The 24,874-nt window shown below is 31.3% G+C and overlaps 2 protein-coding genes and 1 pseudogene across 3 annotated transcripts; all 3 read right to left on the reverse strand.

Annotated features, from left to right (window-relative positions):
- Window positions 1-1,088: 1,088 nt before the first annotated feature.
- On the reverse strand, window positions 1,089-4,854 carry LOC114402177 (annotated as a pseudogene).
- Window positions 4,855-9,411: 4,557 nt separating this feature from the next.
- On the reverse strand, window positions 9,412-14,301 carry LOC114402691 (protein SIEVE ELEMENT OCCLUSION B-like). Of its 2 annotated transcripts, none has more exons than XM_028365344.1 (7): window positions 14,018-14,301; window positions 13,823-13,915; window positions 12,873-13,318; window positions 12,590-12,684; window positions 12,300-12,430; window positions 10,822-11,280; window positions 9,412-10,224 (listed from the first exon to the last, which is right to left on the reverse strand). In XM_028365344.1, the coding sequence occupies exons 1-7, from the start codon at window positions 14,225-14,227 to the stop codon at window positions 9,649-9,651; spliced, it is 2,010 nt and encodes a 669-aa protein (XP_028221145.1). In that variant the 5' UTR covers window positions 14,228-14,301; the 3' UTR covers window positions 9,412-9,648. The 2 variants fall into 2 exon arrangements, with proteins under 2 accessions (XP_028221145.1, XP_028221143.1); XM_028365342.1 differs by having other exon boundaries at window positions 9,412-10,230.
- A 3,131-nt stretch (window positions 14,302-17,432) lies between these two features.
- Window positions 17,433-22,361, reverse strand: LOC114401328 (protein SIEVE ELEMENT OCCLUSION B-like). The gene is made up of 7 exons (XM_028363826.1): window positions 22,074-22,361; window positions 21,889-21,975; window positions 21,277-21,722; window positions 21,067-21,161; window positions 20,778-20,908; window positions 18,665-19,123; window positions 17,433-18,335 (listed from the first exon to the last, which is right to left on the reverse strand). Exons 1-7 carry the CDS (start codon window positions 22,287-22,289, stop codon window positions 17,760-17,762), a joined length of 2,010 nt encoding a protein of 669 aa, XP_028219627.1. The 5' UTR covers window positions 22,290-22,361; the 3' UTR covers window positions 17,433-17,759.
- Window positions 22,362-24,874: the final 2,513 nt, after the last annotated feature.

The raw sequence follows: 24,874 nt of genomic DNA on the forward strand, positions 1-24,874 counted from the left end.
ATTTTCATTGATTAGGATTATTGCCTTCTATAGCTACCGGTTAACTTGTCATGACTCAAGGAAAATAGAAAGAACAAAAATTAACAAGACAGGATAGCAACCCCTTTTGCCTACTCAAGACAAGAATTACCTTAGCTTATCTAAGAATATGGTTGATTGAAACTGACCATTAATGTACGACTAGTACCTTAATTAGTTGACTTGAGACTTATCTTCAATACTACCAGTCTCACGGCGAGGCACCTTCAGAGCTTCACCTGCAATTTCACCCTACTACCTTTCGATTTTATATTATTAAAACAAAATTGCAATTGTGTGTTCGGTCAACAACGTTATGGTAAAAAATTAAACTTCCATTCAAGCCGTGTTTGATACTCACACATTTATTAAAAAATCATGTTATCTATAATTCCATATTATTATTTTTATAATATTTTTGAAACACTTTTTTTTTCTCTTTTCATCATGTGATTCGTCATATCTCGTATTTCTTTCTTGTGGTTATTACAAAATCGTAGAAATTATTTGGAAAAAATAACTTGTCTAAGTTTCCTAGTTCCTAACATTTATCCCATTTAAAAAAATGAATAACTATACTATTTCGTAGGAATAATTCAATACAAATTTTGATATTTTTTTAAAAAAACATTAAAAGTGTTTTTTTATTATAAAAAATCATAGTAGAAAACAATCGAATAATACAGAATATACAGATACGAACTTCGTCTTCGTATATTACATATTTTTCTTTTTTTTTTAAAAAAAAAGAGTTCCATCAGATTAAGAACAAAATCAATTTATTCTCATCTCTTAATTAATTAAAATATACAATTATGATAAGCACAATAAATAAAATGAGACCTATGAAACATCATGTACAAAATTTATACATAATTTTCAAGCACACTAAAAGCGTAATAGCAATCCATGGTACCACGCAAATAAAATAAGAAAACTTAATCATTTTATTTCATTATGTTGTTATTTTTGTCATAAAATTCTACTATTAGTGAACAGTACACGCGAAAAAGAAAGAAATGTGCTACCTGATTTTAATTAATAGATTGGACCTCATTAACTAAAAGACACTAAATATTAACAAGTCCAACATAAAGCCCAATAGCCAACAACCTCGAAATTTCAACCCTATAGTAAGATACTAATGAATGTGTCCACAAAGAGAAAGCTATCAAAGTAAACCGAGAGGTGCTGCTGTGTGGTGCAACAATATAATTAAAGGAAACAAGACAACTTTGTTTGGCAAAAAAGGTTAAGAAAAGTCAGAACCATGGATGGACTAGTGCAGTTTTAAAGTTGTGGTATAGTACTCAAGCATTGCAACACAACACAGTCTATAAAGAAGCTTAATCAAATATACCAATATTCAATATTACAGCTCCATATATATTACATAGAAAACATATAGACCTTAATTAACTAAATCATTTTTTTTTCTTGATACAGAGAGAGATCTTTATTTTACTATAGAAGCTAGTAAGTACTAGTCCTGAAAGATACGCATAGCAGGTAACTACTGAGGTAAGCGGTAAGCCTCTTATTCTCACACACTCTCTCGCATAGTAGTGAATGGTATTATTGTGGCAGCATTTATAGCTGACGAAAATCTCCATTATCCTAGGACAATCTGGGCATTTGATGGTCTAGATCTCAGGTAACTTTCCTGAAACATTATTAGAAATTTCAAGGTATGAGCAACGGTGAGTGATGTCTACAATCTTCTGATGGTAACCTTGGAAGGATAACCCAAAGCCCTTTTTGGTCACACTTCCTTTCCAATTCTGAAACCCTTCCACTGTCTCCGAGATGGTCTTTCCGTGACCACACACAGCCACAGATGACCCTTCGCTAATAAGGAGATCCGTCCCATCCAGATTCATTCTTGAAAGAAAGCATCTTTTGCACTTCTTGAGTCACTGCATCAACTGCCTTGTGAACCTTAGTCACAAACAAACTCTCAATGCCACCCCAAAAGCGCCTCATCACGCTTTTGTCTTCCTTTTCCACACAAAGCCACTCTATGGAAATATTTGCCTCCGTTATAGCGGCATCACTTGCAAGGATGCTAACATTCTTGGTGAACTGTTAGACCCACTCTTTGTCCTTGCCTCCGTACAAGAAAATGTACTTTTTCTCATTTATCTGCTTCATATAAAGTATCATAAATATTGAATTAGTATACACTTCTATATATCTATATATATAAACATAATGTTTTTTTGTGAAATTTACTAACCCAAGTGTTTATGATGGGGTAAATGTTGCCTATTTCGGAGCCAACCCAATAGATCTCATTGTTTATTTGTTCTTGTTTGACAAATGTGAAGGGGAAAGCTCTTTTTCCATGAGCCTGGATCAAATGGAATGCATTTGAGTGTTGCACCTTTCCTTGAGGGCTCAACACCACAACCATATATAGGCTTGCTATGGTTCTAGAATGCTGCACCGCAAACCAAGGCATCTTGCATTTAAAATCCTCAAATTTGTTGTCGTACTCAACGGTCCATTCCTCCACAATGGGAATCCACACGATCTTATACTGTTCACTAGTTTTAATTGAATCATAAACTGTTTCGAATACTGAAATCTCTTCCCCCGTGATGTCTAGGGAGGAAATAAACAAAGTACACGTTCTTCTTTTTTAGCAGTGATGTCAACCTACCAAGCAACAAATGAAACAAAATTAAAAATTACAGATGCGTGAAATTATTGATACTTGCAAGCATCATTTCACAGACAATAGGATAATCCTTTTCAAATTCTCTCGCAAAACACTTATTTTTCTTTACAAAGTAATAATCAGAAACAAATACTTACTCATCCAGGAATATGATGACACAAAACAAACAGCTACTACAAGAGATAGCCATTTCTGTATAGTTATCATCAAGTTTATTAAATTCTATTCAAATGAGTTATCCTTTTTCAAATGATTGTCGACATCCAATAATTACTTTTTAACTTGATTGACGTTTTGGGTTAACTTTAGGAATTTAGGGTCAGATGAATATCAAACAAATTAAATAACTATAGCCAAACTTGTCTTATTTTTTTTTAAAAAATATATATATATATTAGATATTACATTATCATTACTATTTTTTGAAAAAAATAATATTAAAATAAACTTAATATTTTTAAAAACAACTTTTCTTAATTAAAATATAATTAATCCTCTTTTTCAATTTTAATATAATCATATTTAATATGCTACTAAATATTTTAAAAATTAATTATGTTTATATACATATATTTTTAAATAAATATTAAAAATAAATATAATTTTAATAACGAGCGGATTCTAGGATGTTGACACCTCTCACTTTTACTTGATGTGAGAATTCACCTCATACTTGTATTCCAACATTTATTTATCAAGGAATTATAAACATAGTCTTGGTAGTACCACAATACATTCATTTGAGGAGTGAAGTGTTAAAAATTTTATAATTTCTAATTAATTAATTAATATGGGTTACATATTACATTAAATCATTTATATTAGTTATTTATATTTTTATGGGCTCAATATAAGTTATCTAATTTGATGAGTGTATTAGACTATCAACACAAAAATAATATGGACTTAATAAACGAAAATCAGTTTAATTCATTAAGGAATAATGAGAACTTAAAACTGAGGCACTGGTACCCAAGACATTAAATCAAAACAGTTTTTTCTTATCCTCATCTGAAGAAAATGAAAGTCACAAAAGAAATAAAGAGATTTGATTTTGAGAAAAGTCTTTAAATCAATTGTTCGTGATTGTTTTCAGATTCTGTTGCGTCTGCTTCACCAATTTGTTTGTGATGTGTTTCTGATTATGATGATCATTAATATTTTATAATGATCCCTTTAAAATTCCAACAGAGGAGCATACTAGTTGAAATTCAGAATCTTAAACGCCTCCATTATTTCAGTGGGGGTTTGGAAGCTTGTGATAATATTCTGCCGCTTCTGAAATAACAGAGACAAATCCTCTAGTTAATTAGCATCTCATTCATTGCTCGGTGCCTTTTACTCCATCAAATCGTAGCTTTGAAGTTTGAATCATCAAATTGTTAACCTCAACGATGGTTTGGCGATGCTTTTGAAGTGCTGCTTGCCTTGTGAGCACTGGCACTCGCTTCAGTATAGCCACAGATTTTGCAAGAGGATTGTTGGGACTGAGCTAGCATGCATCCAAAACTCGCTATATTCGAGTGCAAAAGCCGCCATTGTCAGCACTGCCTTTGCATTCCACTCATAGTTTGAGAGCTTGTTAAGTATGGCTAGTGTTGTTTTGTGACCAATTTCATCTCTTGGAGACTTGCATGACATCTGCCACCACAACTCACTATGTTATATATGTTTTGATGAATTTAATTGACTAGCACAGTTTTTTGTGTTGTATTATGTATATTTTTAATTTCTCTCTTTGAGTTAGATCTGTGCATTACCTCAAAAGAAATCTGCTTCAGGAGACAAAGTGGTGAATCCAATTGGGGGATCTTGTCATCTATGTGCTCCAAGCTTGCATGGGATCCCTGTAAAAAATTATTTGAAGTAAGTGCATGAATATTTGAAGGGTACGCAAATTATGAAGCAAAAACGTACGTGGAGGGAAAGAAGAGAGTTGTATATATAACTGCACGAAATTGTCAACAATGAGGGTTGAACGTCTAAGAGTGTTCTCAAGAAGGGTGAAAAGAGAGTCCACATTTGTGTCACTGCCGACATGGGTTGAGTAAATTTCCTCCAAAATCTGTTCATCGGGCATGCATGGTTAGTGGCTTTTGCTCATTCTCAGCATTTTGGAGGAGAGACTTGGTAGACATTGACATTATTATGCTCATCTCTCGAAGGTTTTGGATGCAAAAGAAAGGATTTGTTGTTGCCTTGTTGGTGCTTACTGCTGTGGCAAGCTTTCCCAAGTTCTGTGTCCTATTTATAACGTGAATAAAGTGGTAATTAATAGCCTATTAATTGATAATCATGTCATTACTTATTGACCAAGACTCCGCGCGTAAGCCTCCTTAGAAATTATATTTTGACGTTTCAATATTTTTTTCCCTCTATCTATACCTTAATTATAATAACATATACCATATCATACTTAATATATGACTATTCAATTGATTAAACAATATACGTTAATTCTTATAAATTTTTATACATCAATCAGATTTTAAAGAATAAAAGAAAGACTTCCTTAAAAGAAACCAAGACTTAATATAAAACAACACGGTAGTATGTATTTATTATTGTATTATTGTTATACGCGTTGGTAATCATATCATTATTTAATTGATCAAAACTCTTTTAAGAAACATATTTAAAGTTTTATTTTTTTTTCTTTTATCTTTCTCTATGTACCTTAATTATAATAAGAAAAATGTTAACTGGTATTTTAAGAACATTAATATATTAGAAGCGTTCAAATTTAAACCAATTCAAAATAAAAATAAAAAACTACATAAAAAACCCAAAATCAAATCAAACCAATAAATAATTTTTTGTATACAATTGGATTGATTTTGGTTAAATCGCACGGTTTGATTCGTTTTGTTATTGATGTCTACGGAACCTAACCAAATTGAACAAAAACACAATTAATAATCACCCTAAATGTCAATATTATTAATTTAATTTTTGTCAAAAAAGACTATATCACAAGTGATAGTTGTCTATTTTTTTTTTAATCTATTTCATGACATTTTTAAAGTAATGCTTTTATGATTATTAGAAAAAATAAAACAAAAACAAAATACATGCAAACTAAATAAATCTTACTTAATTAACTCTAATTAAGATTGAGCAATAGAAAATAACATGCATGATATTGATAAACTTTTAATTTTTTTTCATTTTGATATTTATTAGTTTCATATTATATATAATATAATGGTTAGATCCAGTTTTGGTTATTAGGTACTTAACTAGATAAAACTTACTAAAAAAATATAAATTTTATAGGTATCGTTTTTTATTTGATAACTCTCCTAAATTTTAAAATTATTAGTTTTTATTTTCTGCAATTTTCTCCAGTTAACCTTTTGTTTCCCCAATATATGTCATATATTAATATAAGAGAAATGTTATCAATAAATTTTTTTAAAACATTCGACGGGAGCATTAGATAAGTTTATTAAAAATTATATATATATATATATATATATCAGATATCAGATGCTTAAATATGATTTTGAGATTGAGATTGAATACTGTGAATGAAAAAAAATATATAATGTTAAAAGCGAAAATTTCATTTTAGGTGGTATTGGTGAGTTAAAAATGTTGGTATATAATTCACACCAATATAATAGTCACTAAAAAAATAATATATATATTGAAGGAAAAAAAAAACTCAGAAATAATAATTTCTAGGGAGACTTTTGTTCAATAAATTAAAACTGGTATCATTACCAGCAATCATTCGAAAAAACAAAATAATACCTGCAACGACCACGTACAACAACTGTAAATTAAGTTTGATCTTTGCCATGATGATATGCCATTTGTTATTAAAAATTTATAATAAACGATTGGATAAAAAAAAATTGAAACTCTAAGGAGACTTTTGATCAATAATAACTTATAACATGATTACCCACAACCCGTAGAAAAATCATAAGAGGTACGTACGTGTACAATGATAATAGGCTCGTTGAAACAATACGTACGTGTACAATGATAAACCCTAAATCAAGACAACAAGGCTAACCACAAAAAAAAAAAAAAAAAAAAAGACAGCAAGGCTAAACGCCTAACAGTCACAATCTGAAAAGTCTTTTGAATAATTTTAAATTTTCCGCTTATATTCTCCTATTAATTAATGCTCTAACTTTTTATGACAAATATTGAATATATTTTATATTTAAAAATTTCTTTATAAGGTACAGAAAAATTATAAAAGATATAATATTTTTTTTCTCTTTAGAGAAAAAAATTCCTTTAGGATAAATTACTTTTGTGTGCCTGAATGTATAAATTAGTGATAATTTACTCCTTAAGAGAATAATTTTTTTTATTTAATCCTTAAATATATAAAAAGTATGATAATTATGTTTTGTTATTAGTTTTGTTTGACCATTTTATCATTAAGGGTATTTATAGGATATAAAGTTCACATTTAAAGATTAAAATATATATATTTTTATTTTATAAACTAAATTATCACCGATTTACATATTTAGTGATCAAAATGATTATTTATCCGTCCATTTATAAGGTACTGATGTTAGATTTTATATTTTTTAATTTAAAAAAAATACTAAATATAGTAATGATTTTAAACCACCGCTACTTGTAATTATGATCCGTCACAATTTATAATTTAATCTCATCAATCTCAATTGGATGGAATGAACTTATTTGATGTAATTTTAACAATTAAAAGACCTAATAAAAGTGTCTAAATATTTAGAGACCAAATTAAAATATTTTAAATAATTTAGAGATCAAATTTGTAATTAATTTTTGTAAAAGATATTATTTTTAAATATGTGATATTATTAAAGTTTTCAACTGTTAATCTTGTGATTGTGAAGGCTTAACTTGAAAACTCTTGTGATATTTGTTTATCACCACCACCACCATTGTTCTTTAATTTTAATTTCACTTGCTTGCTTTATTTTAAAGTTATTAATTTATAATTTTTCAAAAAAAATATTTATCTATAATATTTGTCACAATTATGACATAGAATGGTTCTTATATTAACCGCAAACTATGATGCATAATATTCTATGTACTTTATTTATTATAGAAAAAGCATGTTTGTAATCTTTACAAATATGATTAAATTTAATTTTTCATGTTCTGAATTATTTTATTATATTTTTTTATTAATTTTAATTTTTTTAAATGAAAATAACCTCACTAATTATTTCTGTTGTACTATACTTGTATTAGGATTTATGACTTTGATTGAACTTAGTATCATTTTAATCGAGGCCACGTTGACTGAGTTTTAAGGTACAGGGATGCCAACATTCCAGTAACATTGATTAAATTTGTAGGAGTTTGAGATAGGTTTGATTCCTTCGCACAAGACCCATGTTTTCTTGGAGGTAATATTACCCTGTTCTCGTATATTGATATGGTAATTTTATTCCAAACCAAGTGCAACTTGTTATTTACAATTGGATCATAGGAACATTGCGCTTGAGTGTTATTGAGCATTGAACCCTTTGTGAATTGAGTTAGTCCATAACTTTGGGCGAAGTTTGGCAAATTGTCCTAATGGGACTCATTTTAGAAAGTATTTTTTATAATGGGTTTGTTTCAAAACAATATACAACATGGATCTGTTATTTTACATAAAATACATGCAAACTGTCAATATTATTGACGAGAAGCCCCTGCGTGCAACACGTGGTAAAAACGTCACTGCCACTGACAGAATAGCAAGTGGTCTCACTATTTGTGTTGGCGATATAGCCATGCATGGTTCCGCCAGGTTGACTGACGATACAGCTGATACACGTGATAACAGGTGTATTTCGCCATTACGAATGACGAAATATTTTCGTACGGAAAATTTTTTGAACTTGAAACGGTTGTAACTTTTGATAAGAATGTCCGTCTGAGACCCATAATATGTCAAAATGTTCGAAATTAAATGAGGAATCCCCTGGCAAAAATCTTAAATCCTATTTTTGGAAAAATGAGTTGACTAAATCCCCTTTGGGTATTTGTTAGGGGATTCCTCGTTTAATTTTGAGCATTTTAACATATTATGGGCCTCAAACGGACATTCCTATCAAAAGTTACAACCGTTTCAAGTTTAAAAAAATTTTCGTACAAAAATATTTCGCCATTCGCAATGGCGAAATATAGTGTGTCTGCTGCCACGTATACTAACTGTATCGCCAGTCAATCTAGCGGAACCCTGCATAACTATATCGCCAGCACAAGCAGCGAGACCACTCGCTATTCCGCCAGTGGCAGTGGCATTTTCGCCACGTGTTGCACATAGGGGCTTCTCGCTAGTAACATTAGCGGTTTGCATGTATTTTACGTAAAATAATAGACCCATATTGTAAATTGTTTTGAAACAGACCTATTGTGAGAAATAGTTTCTAAAAGAAGTCCCATTAGGGTAATTTGCGGGCGAAGTTCACCCACTAACCGGATTGGACTTTGAGCCTATTCCAGGGTAATTTTCTTAATGACGTAACTTGCATTTAAGCATTTCACTTTGGAAAAAATTACTCACATGACATGAGATGAGTATATATGCCTATTCCAGCATTTCATATTTTAATTTATTACTTTTAAAAATATAACAAGGCACAGCTTCGTGCATTTCGTACTCCAAAGCCTTCGTACCGTATAGCGGTGCTTGAATTAAAATATGAAATGCTGTGAAGTTATTCATTCTCTATAAAATGAAATGTTAGTAATAAATAGTGCAATGCAAAGCAATCACTCTATCATTGTAACACTATTCAAGATTAACAACACCAGATTACATAAGAAAAAGATACACCTTATTTATAAGGTCACACAGAACTCCTTTTGTTCAAAGAAATCTTTATTTTACCAGAAAAAGCTTAGTCCTAGGCAGAAGTTGCTCATAACCGGAAATGAAGCTTAATCCCACACTCTCTCATCCATAACATCAAACAAGCAGGCCTCACTGTGTTCTAGTTTGAAGCAATTGAAGTATTATCACTGTGGTTGCATTTATAACTGATGAAAATCTCCATTATCCTACCACACTCTGGGCATCGTATGGTCTCTGGTAACTTCCCAGCAGCATTAGGAATTTCAAGGTGTATGCAGCGATGATGGGTGCGCCTAATCCTTTCATGGTGCTCTTTGAAAGAGGGCTCAAACCCCTTTTTCACCACAAACTCTTTCCATTTCTCAAACTCTGCCACTGTCTTCAAGATTGTGGTTCCATGACCACTCATCACCACAGATGACCCTTTGCATAGGACAGCCCACCCAGTTTCATTCTTGTAAGAGAGCATCTTTTGCACTTCTTGAGTCACTGCATCAACTGTGTTGTGAGCCTTGGTCACAAACAAGCTTTCTATGCCACTCCAAAACCGCCTCAGGAAGCTTTTATCTTCCTTTTCAACACAGAACAACTCAATATGAATCTTTGCATCCTTCAGAGCGGCGTCGTTTGCAAAGGCAGTTGCATGCTTTGTGAACTGATGGATCCACTCTTTGTCACTGCCTCCATATATGAGAATGTACTTTTGCTCTCTAATCTGCAGCTTAGAAAATGACACCAAAACCTTGTAATTAAGCTCAATATTATTAGTTTGTTAGTTTTTGTCTGGAGAAGAAATCGAATCCCTGAACTTTTCCTCTTTTTCTTCTTTCTTAATTACTCAATCAACCTTATATCTCCATTAAGCTCATGTCCTTGTCAATGCTAACTTAAACAATACCAAACAAAACCTTGTAAAGTGTTGATCAGTCGATTCACATAACTAAAACTTCTCATTCCTACGTCTTTTTATTTTAAGCTGGTAGTTAAAACAGTTATAACAAACTATTAAAAATAGTGTGATGTCCATTTGTTAAAAATTGGTATAAATAATTCAGCTATTCTTTAGATTAGGTATCGATTCTTTTTCTATTCTCTTTCTAGAAAAACTCTCTATAATCTGAAATTCATCTTGTAAAAGAAATTTTAAGATTCCTGTGTATTAATTGTATGATACTTTGCACAACATAAAGGCTAACGAAATATTCAAAATATGATTGCTCAAAACTTAACAACTAAAATATTTTCAAATGAGTACTTAATTTATATAGGTTTATAATATGTGTATCCTAATTGGTTTGTGAAATGTACTTACCCATGTGCTTATGTGGGGGTGAGAATCCCCGACTACAGAACCAATCCAGTGAATTTCTCTATCAATTCTCTCTTGATCCGCAATAGTAAAGGGGAAGGCCTTCATTCCATAAACATGAATGAGATGGAATGCGTTTGCATGCTGCACTTTTCCTTGAGGATTCAACACCACAACCATAGGCTTCTTTTTGAAGTGCCATTCCTCCTTGATGTATTTGTACCCTGCTATGGGTCCAGAATGCTGCACCACATACCAAGGCATCTTGCTTTTCAAAAACTCAAATTTCTTGTGCAGCTTTTCGGTCCATTCTTCTACAATGGGAATCCACACAATCTTATACTGATCATTAGCTTTAATAGAATCATAAACTGGTCGGAGTACTGAAATCTCTTCCTCCGTGATGTCTAGAGTGGAAATCAGCAAGTAAACATGCTTCTTCTTGAGCTCAGTGATTTCGACCTGCCCAGCAACAAATAAATCAAAATCAATAACAGTAATATACAACATGTGTTTTCTATGTAAGAATCGATAAAAAGAAGAAAAATCCAAGTTACAGCATAGTGCCGTGTGCTGTGAGCAGTGGCGGGGGCAAAAATATTTGGAGGAACCAAAGTATTTTACTGAATAAAATCGAAAACATTTTTCATATATGTACAAGCTATTAAGAATGTACAAGAATCAAGTTGTTTTCATAGGAATCAAAATTTATGAGAATACATCACACAAATATTTTTCTAATAAATTTAAAGAAATAATCATGTTTTGCTAAAATTATAGCATAAAATGCTTAATTTTTTTTATAGAAAAATACACAGTAAATCATAAAATTCATAGGAAAAATCAGCATAAAAAATTTACAAGAAAAAATTACAGTTCCAAATATTGTACATCATATAAGCTTTTCTATACCAAAGTGAGGATATAGAAGTCATAGAAAATGGGTTTGGGAAACGCAAAAAAAAAAAAAAGTTTCATATAATGAAGCATAAATAATTAAATAAAATGTTAAAAAATATTATTAAAGATATGCAAGTCTTGCAAATAGGTGTTTTCAAATTTGACACGAGAACCACAGTTATGTATGTATTGCACAACACCTAACAAAAAGTAAAATCTGTTGTGTTAAAACTTAAGTGGTACAGGACCACAACTATGTAAGTCTTAAAGTGTTAAAGTGAAGCCTAGTGTGCGATCAATAGCACTGTGCCTAATCATGAAAAATGCAGAGTGTAGCTTAGTGAGTGGTCATTACTTCTTAACGAAAAAAGTTTGCCCCCCTATGTCCATAACTAGGCTCCGTCATTGGCTGCAAGGCATGCATTTCATGAAAATAAATTCGAGGATCTATCTTTTTTCATTACTAATTTTAGAAGTAAAATTAAAACAGTAAGATGTTTACAAAATATAATTCTCACTTATTTTTTAGAGGCAATTGATCGCAAAAACTTTACAATAATTTTGTTCAAACAGTCACAAACCGTGGTCTTAGCGGCACCATCAAACAGTAGCTGTGGAGCATCCTTCGAATAAACTAGAAACTTAAACACTTCCATAATTTCAGTAGGCGTTTGAAAAAATTTCCTGAGCCTGTGGTGATACTCTGCCTCCTCTGAAAAGAAAAAGACAAATAATCTACTTAAGCATGTTGTTTGCAACTTCATATGTCTTTTCAATTGAATTTTAATTTTAAATGCAACTTCTCAACGGCTAACTTTGCTTGCATTAAGAATAAAGAAGAGATAAACGGTTAGCCAGTCAAATTACTGACCAATCTGTTGTCTGCACAGCATGATTTGCTTCCTCAGTTTGCTAAGTATGATGTTGATCTTTTGACCATAGTGGGACAGGTCTTGCTTGTTCCCTCTGAAATCAAGCAATTCTAGAAATATTAAACAGGCTAAACAATTCGTTTAATGACAACATCTTCTAATAAAACGACAAATAGTAACATATTATTTTCATTTTTTCTGGATAAACTTACTCAAACAGCCCACGTAAAGGACCGAGATAACCAAGACTTATTGAATCCTATAACAGTGGAAGTTACTTACGACTCAGTAGTGAGGTAATCAATCTGAGTAACAATAGCCACAATGGTGATGATAGCCCAGTAGACATCAACAGGAATTTGTTCTATTGCGGGCAACAAAGCAGGCACATCCTTTGTGTCAAAAGTTGTAAGCTTCTCCAACTCAAAGATTAACTCAATGACTAGCAACGTTGTTTTGACCAGATTGTTGAGCTCAGTGATGGCTTGGCGATGCTTTTGCACTGCTGCAGGTCTTGTGAGCACTGGAACTCCCTTCAGAACAGCCACAGATTTGGCAATAGGGTCTGTTGGTTGATGCTGAGCTAGCAGCCAGAACTCGCCATATTCCATTGCAAAAGCCGCCAGTGTCAGCACTGCTTTTGCATCCCACTCATAGTTTGAGAGCTTGACAAGTATGGCCATTGTAGTTATATGAGCTATTTCCTCTCCTGGAGGCTTGCATGACATCTGTCATCATTCAATGTGTTACTTTCATGAATTATACTAGGAACGATGAATTATTAGATAATTTTTTTCATGTATTTATGGTCTTATCAATCTTTGTGTGACATATAATTAAATTTCTCATAAAATCAATCTCTCTCTGTGACATATTGAAATTTTCAATTTATGATAATGAAATTAACAACATTCAATTATTCAATTATGTGTCATATAGGAAAAACATTTATGTAATTTAAGATTACTATCTAATCATGTGACAAGTTTTTCAGTTTACAAGAAAAACTTAATAACACTTGATTATATGTTTGTAAAGATTAATAGGATCATGTGATCCAAAATCTAATTTATTATCATGTAGGGTTTAATTGAGACTATAATGGTCTCCTGTTACATAATAATTCATTATTAGTCACATTTTTTTAAAATTATATTTAAATTTTCATTATTTTGTATCCCAATATATAATCCTTGTATGTTTGGATTAATTTGGATTAATGAATGAATGACCTCGGAATAAATTTGCTTCAGGGTATAGAGTGGAGAATTGAAGTTGGCTTGGGGAATCTTGTCTTCTACCTGCTCCAAGCTTGCTTTGGAACCCTGTAAAGATTAATCACAATTGTATGAAAATTTGAGAAAAACAAACCTGAAGGGAAATATGGAAATAGAAATAAAAATGTATTCATATACTAGTGTCCATACCTGAACAACATTGTCAACAATGAGAGTTGAACGCCTAAGGGTGTTCTCAACAAGAATGAAAAGAGAGTCTACATCAAACTTTGTGTGACTGTGGACATGGGTTGAGTAAATTTGGTCCAATATCTGCTCATCGGACATGTTTAACGGGTTGTGCTCACCCTGTGATGAAGTTCTGTGAAAGAGAGACATTAGTGAATGCTTGGTAGCCATTAATTATGCTCACTCTCAAGAATATAATAACAAAGTCTGAGAGATTGAAAGATTAAAAGAATGAGAGCGTGCTGATGATTAACCAGAGTCTTCTATTTATAACGTGGAGCCGTGATATATTTTGTTGGCTAATCTTTGTCAATTAGATTAGGGAGGGATTAAGTAGTACTAAATTAATCGTCATGACTGTATGGGTCGGACATCTAGTTACAAATCTCTAATTTTATAAAGAGCACCGTTAGATGTAGTACCAAGCAAATTTGCACAAACACAATATATAAATTTTTTAAAACTTGAACCAATGGGAACTTTTAAAACAAATATTAATTATTATTTTTTAAAACATATATAAAATATGATTTTTGTTATAAAAGCTGATTGATAATTATTATGCATACGTAATTTAAATATTTAAATCACATATCAATTATCTAATTTTTCTCTCTTTTGTTGTTTTTTTGTATTAAAACATTAGGAATTATATACTAGAAGACTTGGAAGAGGGTTGAAGGATTGGAGTAACACGTTGAGTGCGTCAACAATCACTCAGCGTGAGAAACCAACTTGAAAGTTAGACTTAACACGTCTTTGGCAGCTTAGCGCACGGTCACTTATGTTAGTTGAATTTTACATGTTTGCTCAGCACACACAGAAAGACTTAGCTCACACTCAATGTCAAAAAATATGATTACGCAACATTTTAAAGAAAAAAAGAAAGAGAGAAACTAGGGGGCAAGTTTTTTTGGAACCAAATAGGGAGTTAGGGCACGAGAAAGGAGGGAGAACCCACTCGCTTGGGGATCCTTTCCTCTATTTTCTTTCATTCTTTTTCGCACCTCTTATTTCTTTTTGTATTACTAAGTCTCTCATTACATGAAAGGTTAAACCATCCATTGTTAAGGAGCTCAATAACCAAATACTTTTAATGTAATGATTCTAACTATCTATTTAATGTTATTTTGATATTATTATATCTTTTTTTGTGCTTAATATCATGATTATAGTTTGATCACCTATGCTCATATAGTGTTATAGATTTTATGCATTAGAAAATGTTTATCTCCTAAGGACTTGAAAAGAACATCTAGATAATTCATGTCTAGAGATAAAATGGTATTATTTAGTCTTATTTATGCATCTTTGTTCTTAAAGAAAATAATTTGATATAACTCTTAAGGGATTAGGAATGAAATTAGGTAATTTAGACTCTTTTATATGAGGGATCATGATTAGGATATGTTAACAAATGAAAGTAATAATCAGAATAACATTAAATAGTGAAAAATCCTTAATGTTGCGTCAAGAGTAATTTTGGTAGTCTGAGTCCCAACACATTTCGTAATTCTACTTCAACCGGCAACTCACTTCCCAAGTGTTTGTGTTTTATCTCTTTAATGTGCTCTTCTTAATTATCTTTGTTTATCTCAAATTTTACATTCTATATCATTATTCGACCAATATCGAATTTAATTTATTAATTGTTTAAAATTGAATATATATAAACTCTGAGTACAGCCAAAGTTCATGTGGACTTGACACTCAATTATATCATTTTAAAATACTACTTGGATAAATTAATACACTTACCAAATTACCAAAGAATTAACATTCATGGGTTTTGTTAAAAAAAAGTGTTAGCATTTTTCTTTCATAAAACGTCATTTAATGGGAGTATAATATGACTTATAAGGCAGGTATTACTAGCTAGAATGTTTTTTAAATCTCCAAAAATTTAATATATGACTTATTAAGTGTCATTCTCTTTAGTCTTTTTGGTATAAGACATCGGTAAACAAAATATTAGAATGAATGATTTTTCTCAAAGGCAGGTATTAATAGAATGTTTTTATATATGACTTGCACAATTTTGATGACTAATTTAAGGTTTACTAATTAATATGCACTATTCATTGTTTTCCCGTAAAATTTGTTGCATTTGTGGCTCTATTTGGTTAAATTAGTGAAATGATTGTTGCATGGAATGCAAATTAAAGTTAGTGTCACTAGACACTAATCAGTATGATTTCTATTATGATTAAAAAAAACTACTTCACCAAAATTGAAAAGTTTCCAATCAGAGTTTGTTCAGGGAATGGAATGGTTGTGCTGAACGTTTGTTTAAGAGGGATCGGTCATTCTCTGCCTACGGGTCTTCATACAATATTTAGCTCTGATTCCTCGTTTTCTTTTGCTTTTTTTCCTCGTGTTATTGGCCAAATTTAGTTATTCGATCCTCATTGATCTTGATTCATGCATCTTGTGTTTTTGTGTTAGTTAAGCTTTTGTCCCATGTTTAAAAAATATGTATAAATTAGTGCATCGTTCATGTTGATGAAAAGAAAGAAAAAAAAAAAGAAAAAAGAAATAGACAATGATGAAAAATTATGTATAAAACTTGTCCTATGAGTTAACTATGTACACTGTGGCACCTTTTCTTTCATTCAATCATTTGGTTTTTAGTTTATATATGTTATGTTTAGCTGTCGTATATATATCCATCATTCAACACAACAACGTCTTCCTAGTTATCTTTGCGAGCCATAAGACGTTGTGTTCACCCAATGCGAACTTTTGATGTTTGGTTATGTCTTGTTATTGTGTATGGTTCATATTTGATTTTGAGCCTTCTGGATGATATTTGTTCATCACTGTTTTTCTTTGTGGGTGAGAGAATTGTTTTATCGTGTTGCAAAAGTGATTGAGAGAGGAAGTGAGTGTGTGAACTTAATTGTGCATTTACGCGTGAACGTGTAAACTTAATCAGCACACGATGCACACAGTAAAGGTTCTCGTGGGTATAGATTTTACTCCGCTTTTATTTATTTTTCTCATTTCTACTATTTTTTAAATAACTAGTATTTTAGTTTAGCACTACATTATACAAAATGAATATTTATTTTCTATAACTAAAATTTCTAATAATTAAATACTTTTAAATATATAAATTATATTATAATTAAAATATGTAATAAAGTGGGATTTTTAATGTATGTTATGATTAAATACTTTTAAATATATACATTATATTTTCCTTTCAGTGTTAAACCCACTCCCTCTTAGGCATAAAATATGTTACACCGATCCCTCATAGCAGGCTCAAATAATGTAAAAAAATAGAGATGCATGCGTAATTTACTTTATAATGAACAGAAATAACAAGACAGCTTTGTTGGGCAAAAATGGTTAAGAAAATCAGAACAATGGATGGACCAGTGCAGCGCAACTTTTAATTTTCATATTAAAGTTGTGTTGTACTACTCAAGTATTGCAACACAATCTATATATAAAGAAGCTTAATTAATTGAATGCTAAGATTCAATACAGCTCCATATTACATAGAGAACATATATAGACCTTAATTAAGTAACTTTTTTTTTTCATTGATACAGAGAGTGATCTTTATTTTACTATAGAAGCTAGTACGTAGTCCTGAAAGACACGCATAGCAGGTAACTGAGGTAAGCCTCTTATTCTCACACTCTCTCTGTCGTTCACGATAACATATATAACAAACCAGAACCCACATTCCATTCTAGTGAATGGCATTGGCAGTATTCTCATTGTGGCAGCATTTATAGCTGATGAAAATCTCCATTACCCTAGGACAATCTGAGCATTTGATGGTCTCAGGTAACTTCCCTGCAACGTTAGGAATCTCAAGGTGTGAGCAACGGTGAGTGGTCCCCACAATCTTCTGATGGTATTCTTTGAAGGTTACCGCAAAGCCCTTTTTGATCACAACCTCTTTCCATTTCTCAAACTCTGCCACTGTCTTCAAGATTGTTGTTCCATGACCACTCACCACCACTGATGGCCCTTTACTGAGGAGAGACCATCCAGTTTCATTCTTGTAAGAAAGCATCTTTTGCACTTCTTGAGTCACTGCATCAGCTTGTTTGTGAACCTTAGTCACAAATAAACTCTCAATGCCACTCCAAAAGCGCCTCACAAGGCTTTTGTCTTCCTTATCCACACAAAACAACTCTATGGAAATCTTTGCCTCCTTTATAGCAGCATCATTTGCAAGGGCAGTAACGTACTTGGTGAACTGTTGGATCCAGTCTTTGTCGTTGCCCCCATAAAAGAAAATGTACTTTTGCTCTTTGATCTGCTTCATACAAAGTATCACAACACCTTATTATTATATATGTTTATCCAATCCTATGTAGTTTTCTAATTCAATGGAGAACCTTACAGACAAAAAGCATAAGTATTAACCAATATGGTTGAAATAGTACACATATAATAGAGAGAAAAAATTATATAGTATAAAAAGTTTTACACCATTATTTTGCCATAATCTACTACATAGGTTAAGTTAGCTGCCTGTTATAATAATTATTTAAAATATTATGATTATAATGTGCATGACCATTAAATTCTATGTAATGTGCGCTAAAAACTTGATTAATTTTTGTGTGAAATATATATACTTACCGAGGTGCTTATGCTGGGGTGAATGCCGCCTAATACGGGGCCAACCCAATCGTTCTCTCTGTTTATTTGTTCTTCATTCAAAGTTGTAAAGGGAAAAGCCCTGGTTCCATGAGCCTGGATCAAATGGAATGCGTTTGAGTGTTGCACCTTCCCTTGAGGGCTCAACACCACAACCATAGGCTTCTTTTTGAAGTGCCATTCCTCCTTAATGTACTTGTACCCTGCTATGGTTCCAGAATGCTGCACCACATACCAAGGCATCTTGCTTTTCAAAACCTCAAATTTCTTGTGCAATTGCTCGGTCCATTCTTCTACAATGGGAATCCACACAATCTTATACTGATCGTTAGTTTTAATAGAATCATAAACTGGTCGGAGTACTGAAATCTCTTCCTCCGTGATGTCCAGGGAAGAAATAAACAAGTACACGTTCTTCTTTTTTAGCACCGTGATATCGACCTACCAGACAACAAATCAATCAAGATTAAAAAATTACAGATGCGTGAAATGATTGGTACTTGAAAGCATATCATTTCACAGACATATATAGGATTAGGATAATTTATTTCAAATTCTCATCACAACACTTTTTTTTCTTCTGTTTTTTCCATTACAATACTTGTTTTTATCTCACTCTTCTCTTGTCTTTCGCAATTGTAGAAATTATTGTGAAAATGTGTATTGAGAATAATATTAATCTTCCTTCAATCTTACCTGGATTCTTTAATATCATTATCTTAATTATATATAATTCTAGAATATTCATTAATTCAAATGAATTATTCTTTATCAAATGCTCGTCGACATCCAATAACTACGCTTTAACATTGACGTTTTGGGTTGATTTTAGCGCGAGGCGAATATCAAACAAATAACTTTAGCCAAACTTGTCTGATTAAGCTTTTTTTAAAAAAAAAATTAATGAAATAAATAGTTTTTGGTTTTTCTGATGTGTTTCTCTAAAAAAAATATTTAATAAGCAGTTTTTTTAAGAAGCAAATCATATTTGTTTGTTAAAAAAGTGTTACACTTTTTTTAATTGCCTTTTTTAAGTTTAAATAAATGGACTCTTATTTTGGCATTAAAAATATTAATTTTCATATTTTTTTAATTAAAAATGTATGTTATGTATGTACTGCAATATGAATTTAATAATTTAAACACATATTTTAATCAGTAGGACGGATAATAAGAAGAAGGAAAAATAGTTTTCATAAAAATAGGGAAATATTTGTCAATTAATTAACCTTTCTTCCATTAAAAAAAAGTGAGTATGAAACGGGAGGGAAGAAGGAAAGAGAAAAGTGATTTTAAGCATGACTAAAATATATTTATTTTGTGTATTTTTTTAATTAAATATATTTATATTATTTTATATACACACTTAATTTTCTTTTTTCTTTTTTCTTTCCTTTTCTCTCTTTCTTTTTTTTTCCTTTCCTTTTTTTCTCTTTCTTTTTTTCCTTTCCTTTTATAATCAAAAGCACCTAAAGTTTTGTTGCCTTTTGTTTGACACAGTACCAAAATTAATTTCCCTTTTGACAAAAAACCACGCATCGTTTTCTACAAGACTAGGATCGTTAACTCTTTGTTCCACACTTTATTTTAACCTATCCGAAGGTGTGGCATAAATTATCTTTATTTTGTCCCATTTTATGCATTTTTTAATCATTAATTATGACTTTTAACTCTAGACTTATGAATTATTCATATTTAAAGTTATTTACCTTTCTTAAAAATGTATTATAGAGATGAAACCCAGGTTCTTGACATAAATTATATTCATTTTGTCCGATTTTATGCATTTTAGTTCGAGGTCTTGGAGTTTCAACACCACCCCTCCCCTTTTTTAGCGTCGTATTTTATATATATATATATATATATATATAAAGTTAGCTTTAACAATCATTTTCTTTTGACTTTTGGATGAGGAGAAATTGATTTTCAATGATTTCAAGTGAATGTTTAGACTGAGGAGTTCAAAAGTAATTTTATTTTTCAAAATAATAATTTTTGTTTATTTTATTTCCTAAACTTTAAAAATATGCATTAAAATGCTCAAAAACATGTTCTTAATTTTTATCCAAATATAACCTAACAAGAAATCACAAACCTTAGTCTTAGTAGCACCATCGAACAGTGGCTGAGGAGCATCCTTATTGAAAATCAGAACCTTAAACACCTCCATTATTTCAGTGGGGGTTTGGAAAAGTTTCCTCAGCTTGCGATAATATTCTGCCTCATCTGAAAGAATATAGATAAATTTTCTTATTAGCATCTCATTTACTGCTCCGTGCCTTTTATTCCATCAATCATAGCTTTGAATCAAAGGCACATTTCCTTTAAGGAAAAACACGATGAGAGAATAACTAAAGGCAAAGGCAATAATTTTAATTGCTAACCTATCTGTTGTCTGCAGAGAGTTATCTGCTTCCTGAGTTTGCTGAGTATGATGTTGATCTTTTGACCATAGTGAGACAGTTCTTGCTTGTGCTCTCTTAAATATATAATCCACAAATCATACATTTTAAAAATTACAATTAATTAATAAAATAATAAGGACATTGTTTCATGTATAAAAATAAAACAAGTCTTAATAGTTTGCAACGTACGAATCAGTGGTGAGACAATCAATCTGAGTAACCACAGCGACGATAGTGATGATGGCCCAGTAAACATCAACAGGGATTTGTTCAATTGCAAGCCCCAAAGCAGGTACATCTTTGGTGTCATAAGTGGTAAGCTTCTCCAGCTCAAAGATAACCTCAATAACTTGCAACGTTGCTTTCACCAAATTGTTAACCTCAAGGATGGCTTGTCGATGCTTTTGAAGTGCTGCGGGCTTTGCGAGCACTGGCACTCGCTTCAAAATAGCCACAGATTTTGCAAGAGGATCTGTTGGTTGGTACTGTGCTAGCAGCCAGAACTCGCTATATTCGAGTGCAAAAGCTGCTAGTGTCAGCACAGCCTTAGCATCCCACTCATAGTTTGAGAGCTTGTTAAGTATGGCCAGTGTAGTTCGGTGACCAATTTCCTCACTTGGAGGCTTGCATGACATCTGTCACCACAACAACTCACTATGTTACGTGCACGAGCTATTAGTTATCATGTTATTATGAATTTTATTCACTATCACATGCAGTTTTTGTCTTATATATACAATGTAAGTGTATATTCTTTTTTTTTTTTTAAAAAAATCTCTTTGAATTAGATCTGTGAATGACCTCAAAAGAAATTTGCTTCAAGGTACAAAGTGGTGAATTGAATTGGGGGATCTTGTCATCAATGTGCTCCAAGCTTGCATGGGATCCCTGTAAAAATTAATAAGTGCATGAATATTTGAAGGGTGCGTAAATATATAGGAAGCAAAAACGTGGAGGGAAATTAAGAAGAAAGTGAAAAAGGCTACCTGCACAAGATTGTCAACAATGTGGGTTGAACGTCTAAGAGTGTTCTCAACAAGGGTGAAAAGAGAATCCACATCAAACTTGGTGTCACTGTGGACGTGGGTTGAGTAAATTTGTTCCAAAATCTGTTCATCAGACATGGTTAATGGATTATGCTCATTCTCACCCTTTTGGAGGAGAGACTTCAGCGATGACTTGGTGGACATGATAATGCTCATTCTCGAAGGTTTGGAAGGGAAAGGAAAGGATTATTGATGCCTTGTTGGTGGTTACTGCTGTGGCAAGATCTCCCGAGTTCTATGCTATTTATAACGTGAAAAAGTGGTTGATAATTATTATTTTTTATTTTGAGGGGCAAATTAGGGAGAACCTTAATTGATAGATATTATTCCACTCTTTTTCTTCTCAAGTGTGAGATTCTTTTTGTTATGTGTGGTTTCCACTTTCCATTATTTCTTTTCAGTTCATATTGTTCAAACCTGACGACAGACTTTAGTTTTCAGTTTTCACTACAGACAAATATGCATGGGCTTAATTATTTATAAAAAAATATTCACCCACGTTTACAGCTCGTGCTGTTTTGTTTCTTAACGAAACAAACAATAATGTTCTTTCTTATCTGAGCAGTGTTATTTTGCGCGAAGCACGTGGAGCGCTAACTTTTTTTGAAGACAAATATTGATTTAAAAACTTAGAATAATATCAAATGTAGTTTAACTGAAAACATATCGCTGGTATGAGAGTGACGAAAATCATTTTCGTACCAAACTCCATTTCTCTTCTTTTCTTTATGAGAACAACTCCAAAAGCCCAGCATTACAGTAATTAGTGGCTACTTTATTTGCCACAAAAAAGACACCCATCGAAATAATAGTACTAATGGGTATGACTCCCCAACGTAGGCAAGATCACCACGTGGTAGCGTCCGTAAGCTTTTATAATTAAAAAATGAACTCCATGCATGGATAATTTAGCCTGTATAATTAGTGGGCTAGATGGGAAAATCCTAATTATTAGTAAGTTTTCACAAAAAATAAATTTTGAATTTGAGATATTATGTAATAAATATAAATATAAATATATCTTAGTTATTATCAACACTCAATTTCATATTACTTATACTAAATTGTACTATTATATTAAAAATACAGTTACTTTTTAAAAATACACGTTTTGTGGACCATTGAAGGTTCCGGTTCATGTAGGTAAAGTCAAAATAGTTAGATGTAGGTCGATTTCAACATAAATATGTTAGGTTAATTTTATCATAAATGTGTGTTTGAATGAATCAATTGATTTTTAATTGAAATATATCTATTTAATTTGTTTCTTAGCCCTATTCTTTTCTGAACAGAGTTAGCCGTGATTTCTCATGTACAAGAAATAGCATAAATATATAAAAACAATTAATAAAAATGCTAATAATATATTATATTTAACTTTTTTAACACATTTTTTTTATTATAGAGTAAAACATGCATGACTTTTATTAAATAAAAATGCTCAATCACATATTTAACCGCTATAAATTAAAAAAAAAAATAAAGCTTTGTTGGTGTGATTTATCCATGATGTCCAGGTCCAGGATAGAGAGTCACGTGTGGTAACTCTTAATTAAACGTATAGAAAAATATTTTAAATAATAGAAAGTGTGAAAAGGAAAGTTGATATAACTGTACGGAAAAATAATGAGTTTTAAATGAAAAGCACGATAAAATAATGAGTTGTTTGTCGCGTAGTGGCAGCGTGAGACATGTGTATTATTTATTATTTAATCCATCAATTAGTCAATGGGAACGCAGTAACAGAATTGGTACTGTGAGTCTGTGACGTAATCAGCAAATTTAGTTTATGACCTAAGCAACTCAGATCCCTTCGTTTGCGGAAAAAGAAAGTAAAGACAGAATGAAATTATCACTAAAATAAGTGAAATTTATATTTTAATTCACTTTGTTAAACAAAGGTAGTGTGGATCCCTTTATAATTAAATTGTTTCTAAACAGACACTACCTTTAATTTAACATATGCTTATTCGTAAAGATTTATTTATGGTGGGCAAATTGTATCTATATTTACTATTTAAACTGTCTTTAAAATGTTGGAAAATATTCTATTATTTCACTATAGAGAATTTAAATGTTTTTGATTTTACATTTTCACAAAAATAAAAAGGGATTGGTTTTGCATAAATTGGGAACTTTTGAGTTAGTTGATCACTAGAACACACGTTAATTTCTTATTGGTCTATAGCATGTTTATTTAACATTTTTCCTGCCCATGATAATAATAATAAAAAGAAATTGTTCCCAGCTCAAATGTGTTGTATCACATTTTTAAAAATGGTTTTTATACTTTTCAATGCTAATTTATTACAGTATATGGAGTAAAATTTTAATTTTCAATAAATATATATTAATTTGATTTTTTAAAATGAAAAATATAATATATTATTATATATTTAATATTATATTTCTTTATAAATATTACATAAATATCTTAATTTTAAAAAAAAATTCTCTCTTTCCTTTTTCTTCAAAATTTTATTTCCACCAAATTTCGAAACCCTTTAACAAATTTGCAGTGAATAAGTCTGTATGGTATATATACTAGCTAGATATTGACTTTTTTTATAAAAAAAAATAGATTTCCGAACTAAATATGATAGTGATCGAAGATATATTAACCTCTTCGTACCAACCATTTTAGTTCATATGTAAATACTACTTTATTGTAAATCCTTGTGATATTGACAACGAATTAGAGCTTAACTAGTTTGCTAAGGTTAGTTCTAAATCTTCTATTC

The sequence above is a fragment of the Glycine soja genome, chromosome 20 (assembly GCF_004193775.1).
Source record: "Glycine soja cultivar W05 chromosome 20, ASM419377v2, whole genome shotgun sequence".
In the NCBI taxonomy this organism is placed as follows: domain Eukaryota; kingdom Viridiplantae; phylum Streptophyta; class Magnoliopsida; order Fabales; family Fabaceae; genus Glycine; species Glycine soja.

What these genes read in the sequence shown, in the direction of transcription:
- LOC114402691 (XM_028365342.1), bottom strand. Translation starts at nt 14,227, where the DNA reads ATGGCTACCAAGCATTCACTAATGTCTCTCTTTCACAGAACTTCATCA. An exon ending in GCTGTGCAGACAACAGATTG is followed by an intron (nt 12,431 to 12,589) that starts GTCAGTAATTTG and finishes TTTTCTTTTCAG; the next exon opens with AGGAGGCAGAGTATCACCAC. An exon ending in ACCCCCACATAAGCACATGG is followed by an intron (nt 10,231 to 10,821) that starts GTAAGTACATTT and finishes TCATTTTCTAAG; the next exon opens with CTGCAGATTAGAGAGCAAAA.
- LOC114401328 (XM_028363826.1), bottom strand. Translation starts at nt 22,289, where the DNA reads ATGAGCATTATCATGTCCACCAAGTCATCGCTGAAGTCTCTCCTCCAA. An exon ending in GATTGTCTCACCACTGATTC is followed by an intron (nt 21,162 to 21,276) that starts GTACGTTGCAAA and finishes TATATATTTAAG; the next exon opens with AGAGCACAAGCAAGAACTGT. An exon ending in ATGGTGCTACTAAGACTAAG is followed by an intron (nt 19,124 to 20,777) that starts GTTTGTGATTTC and finishes GTTGTCTGGTAG; the next exon opens with GTCGATATCACGGTGCTAAA.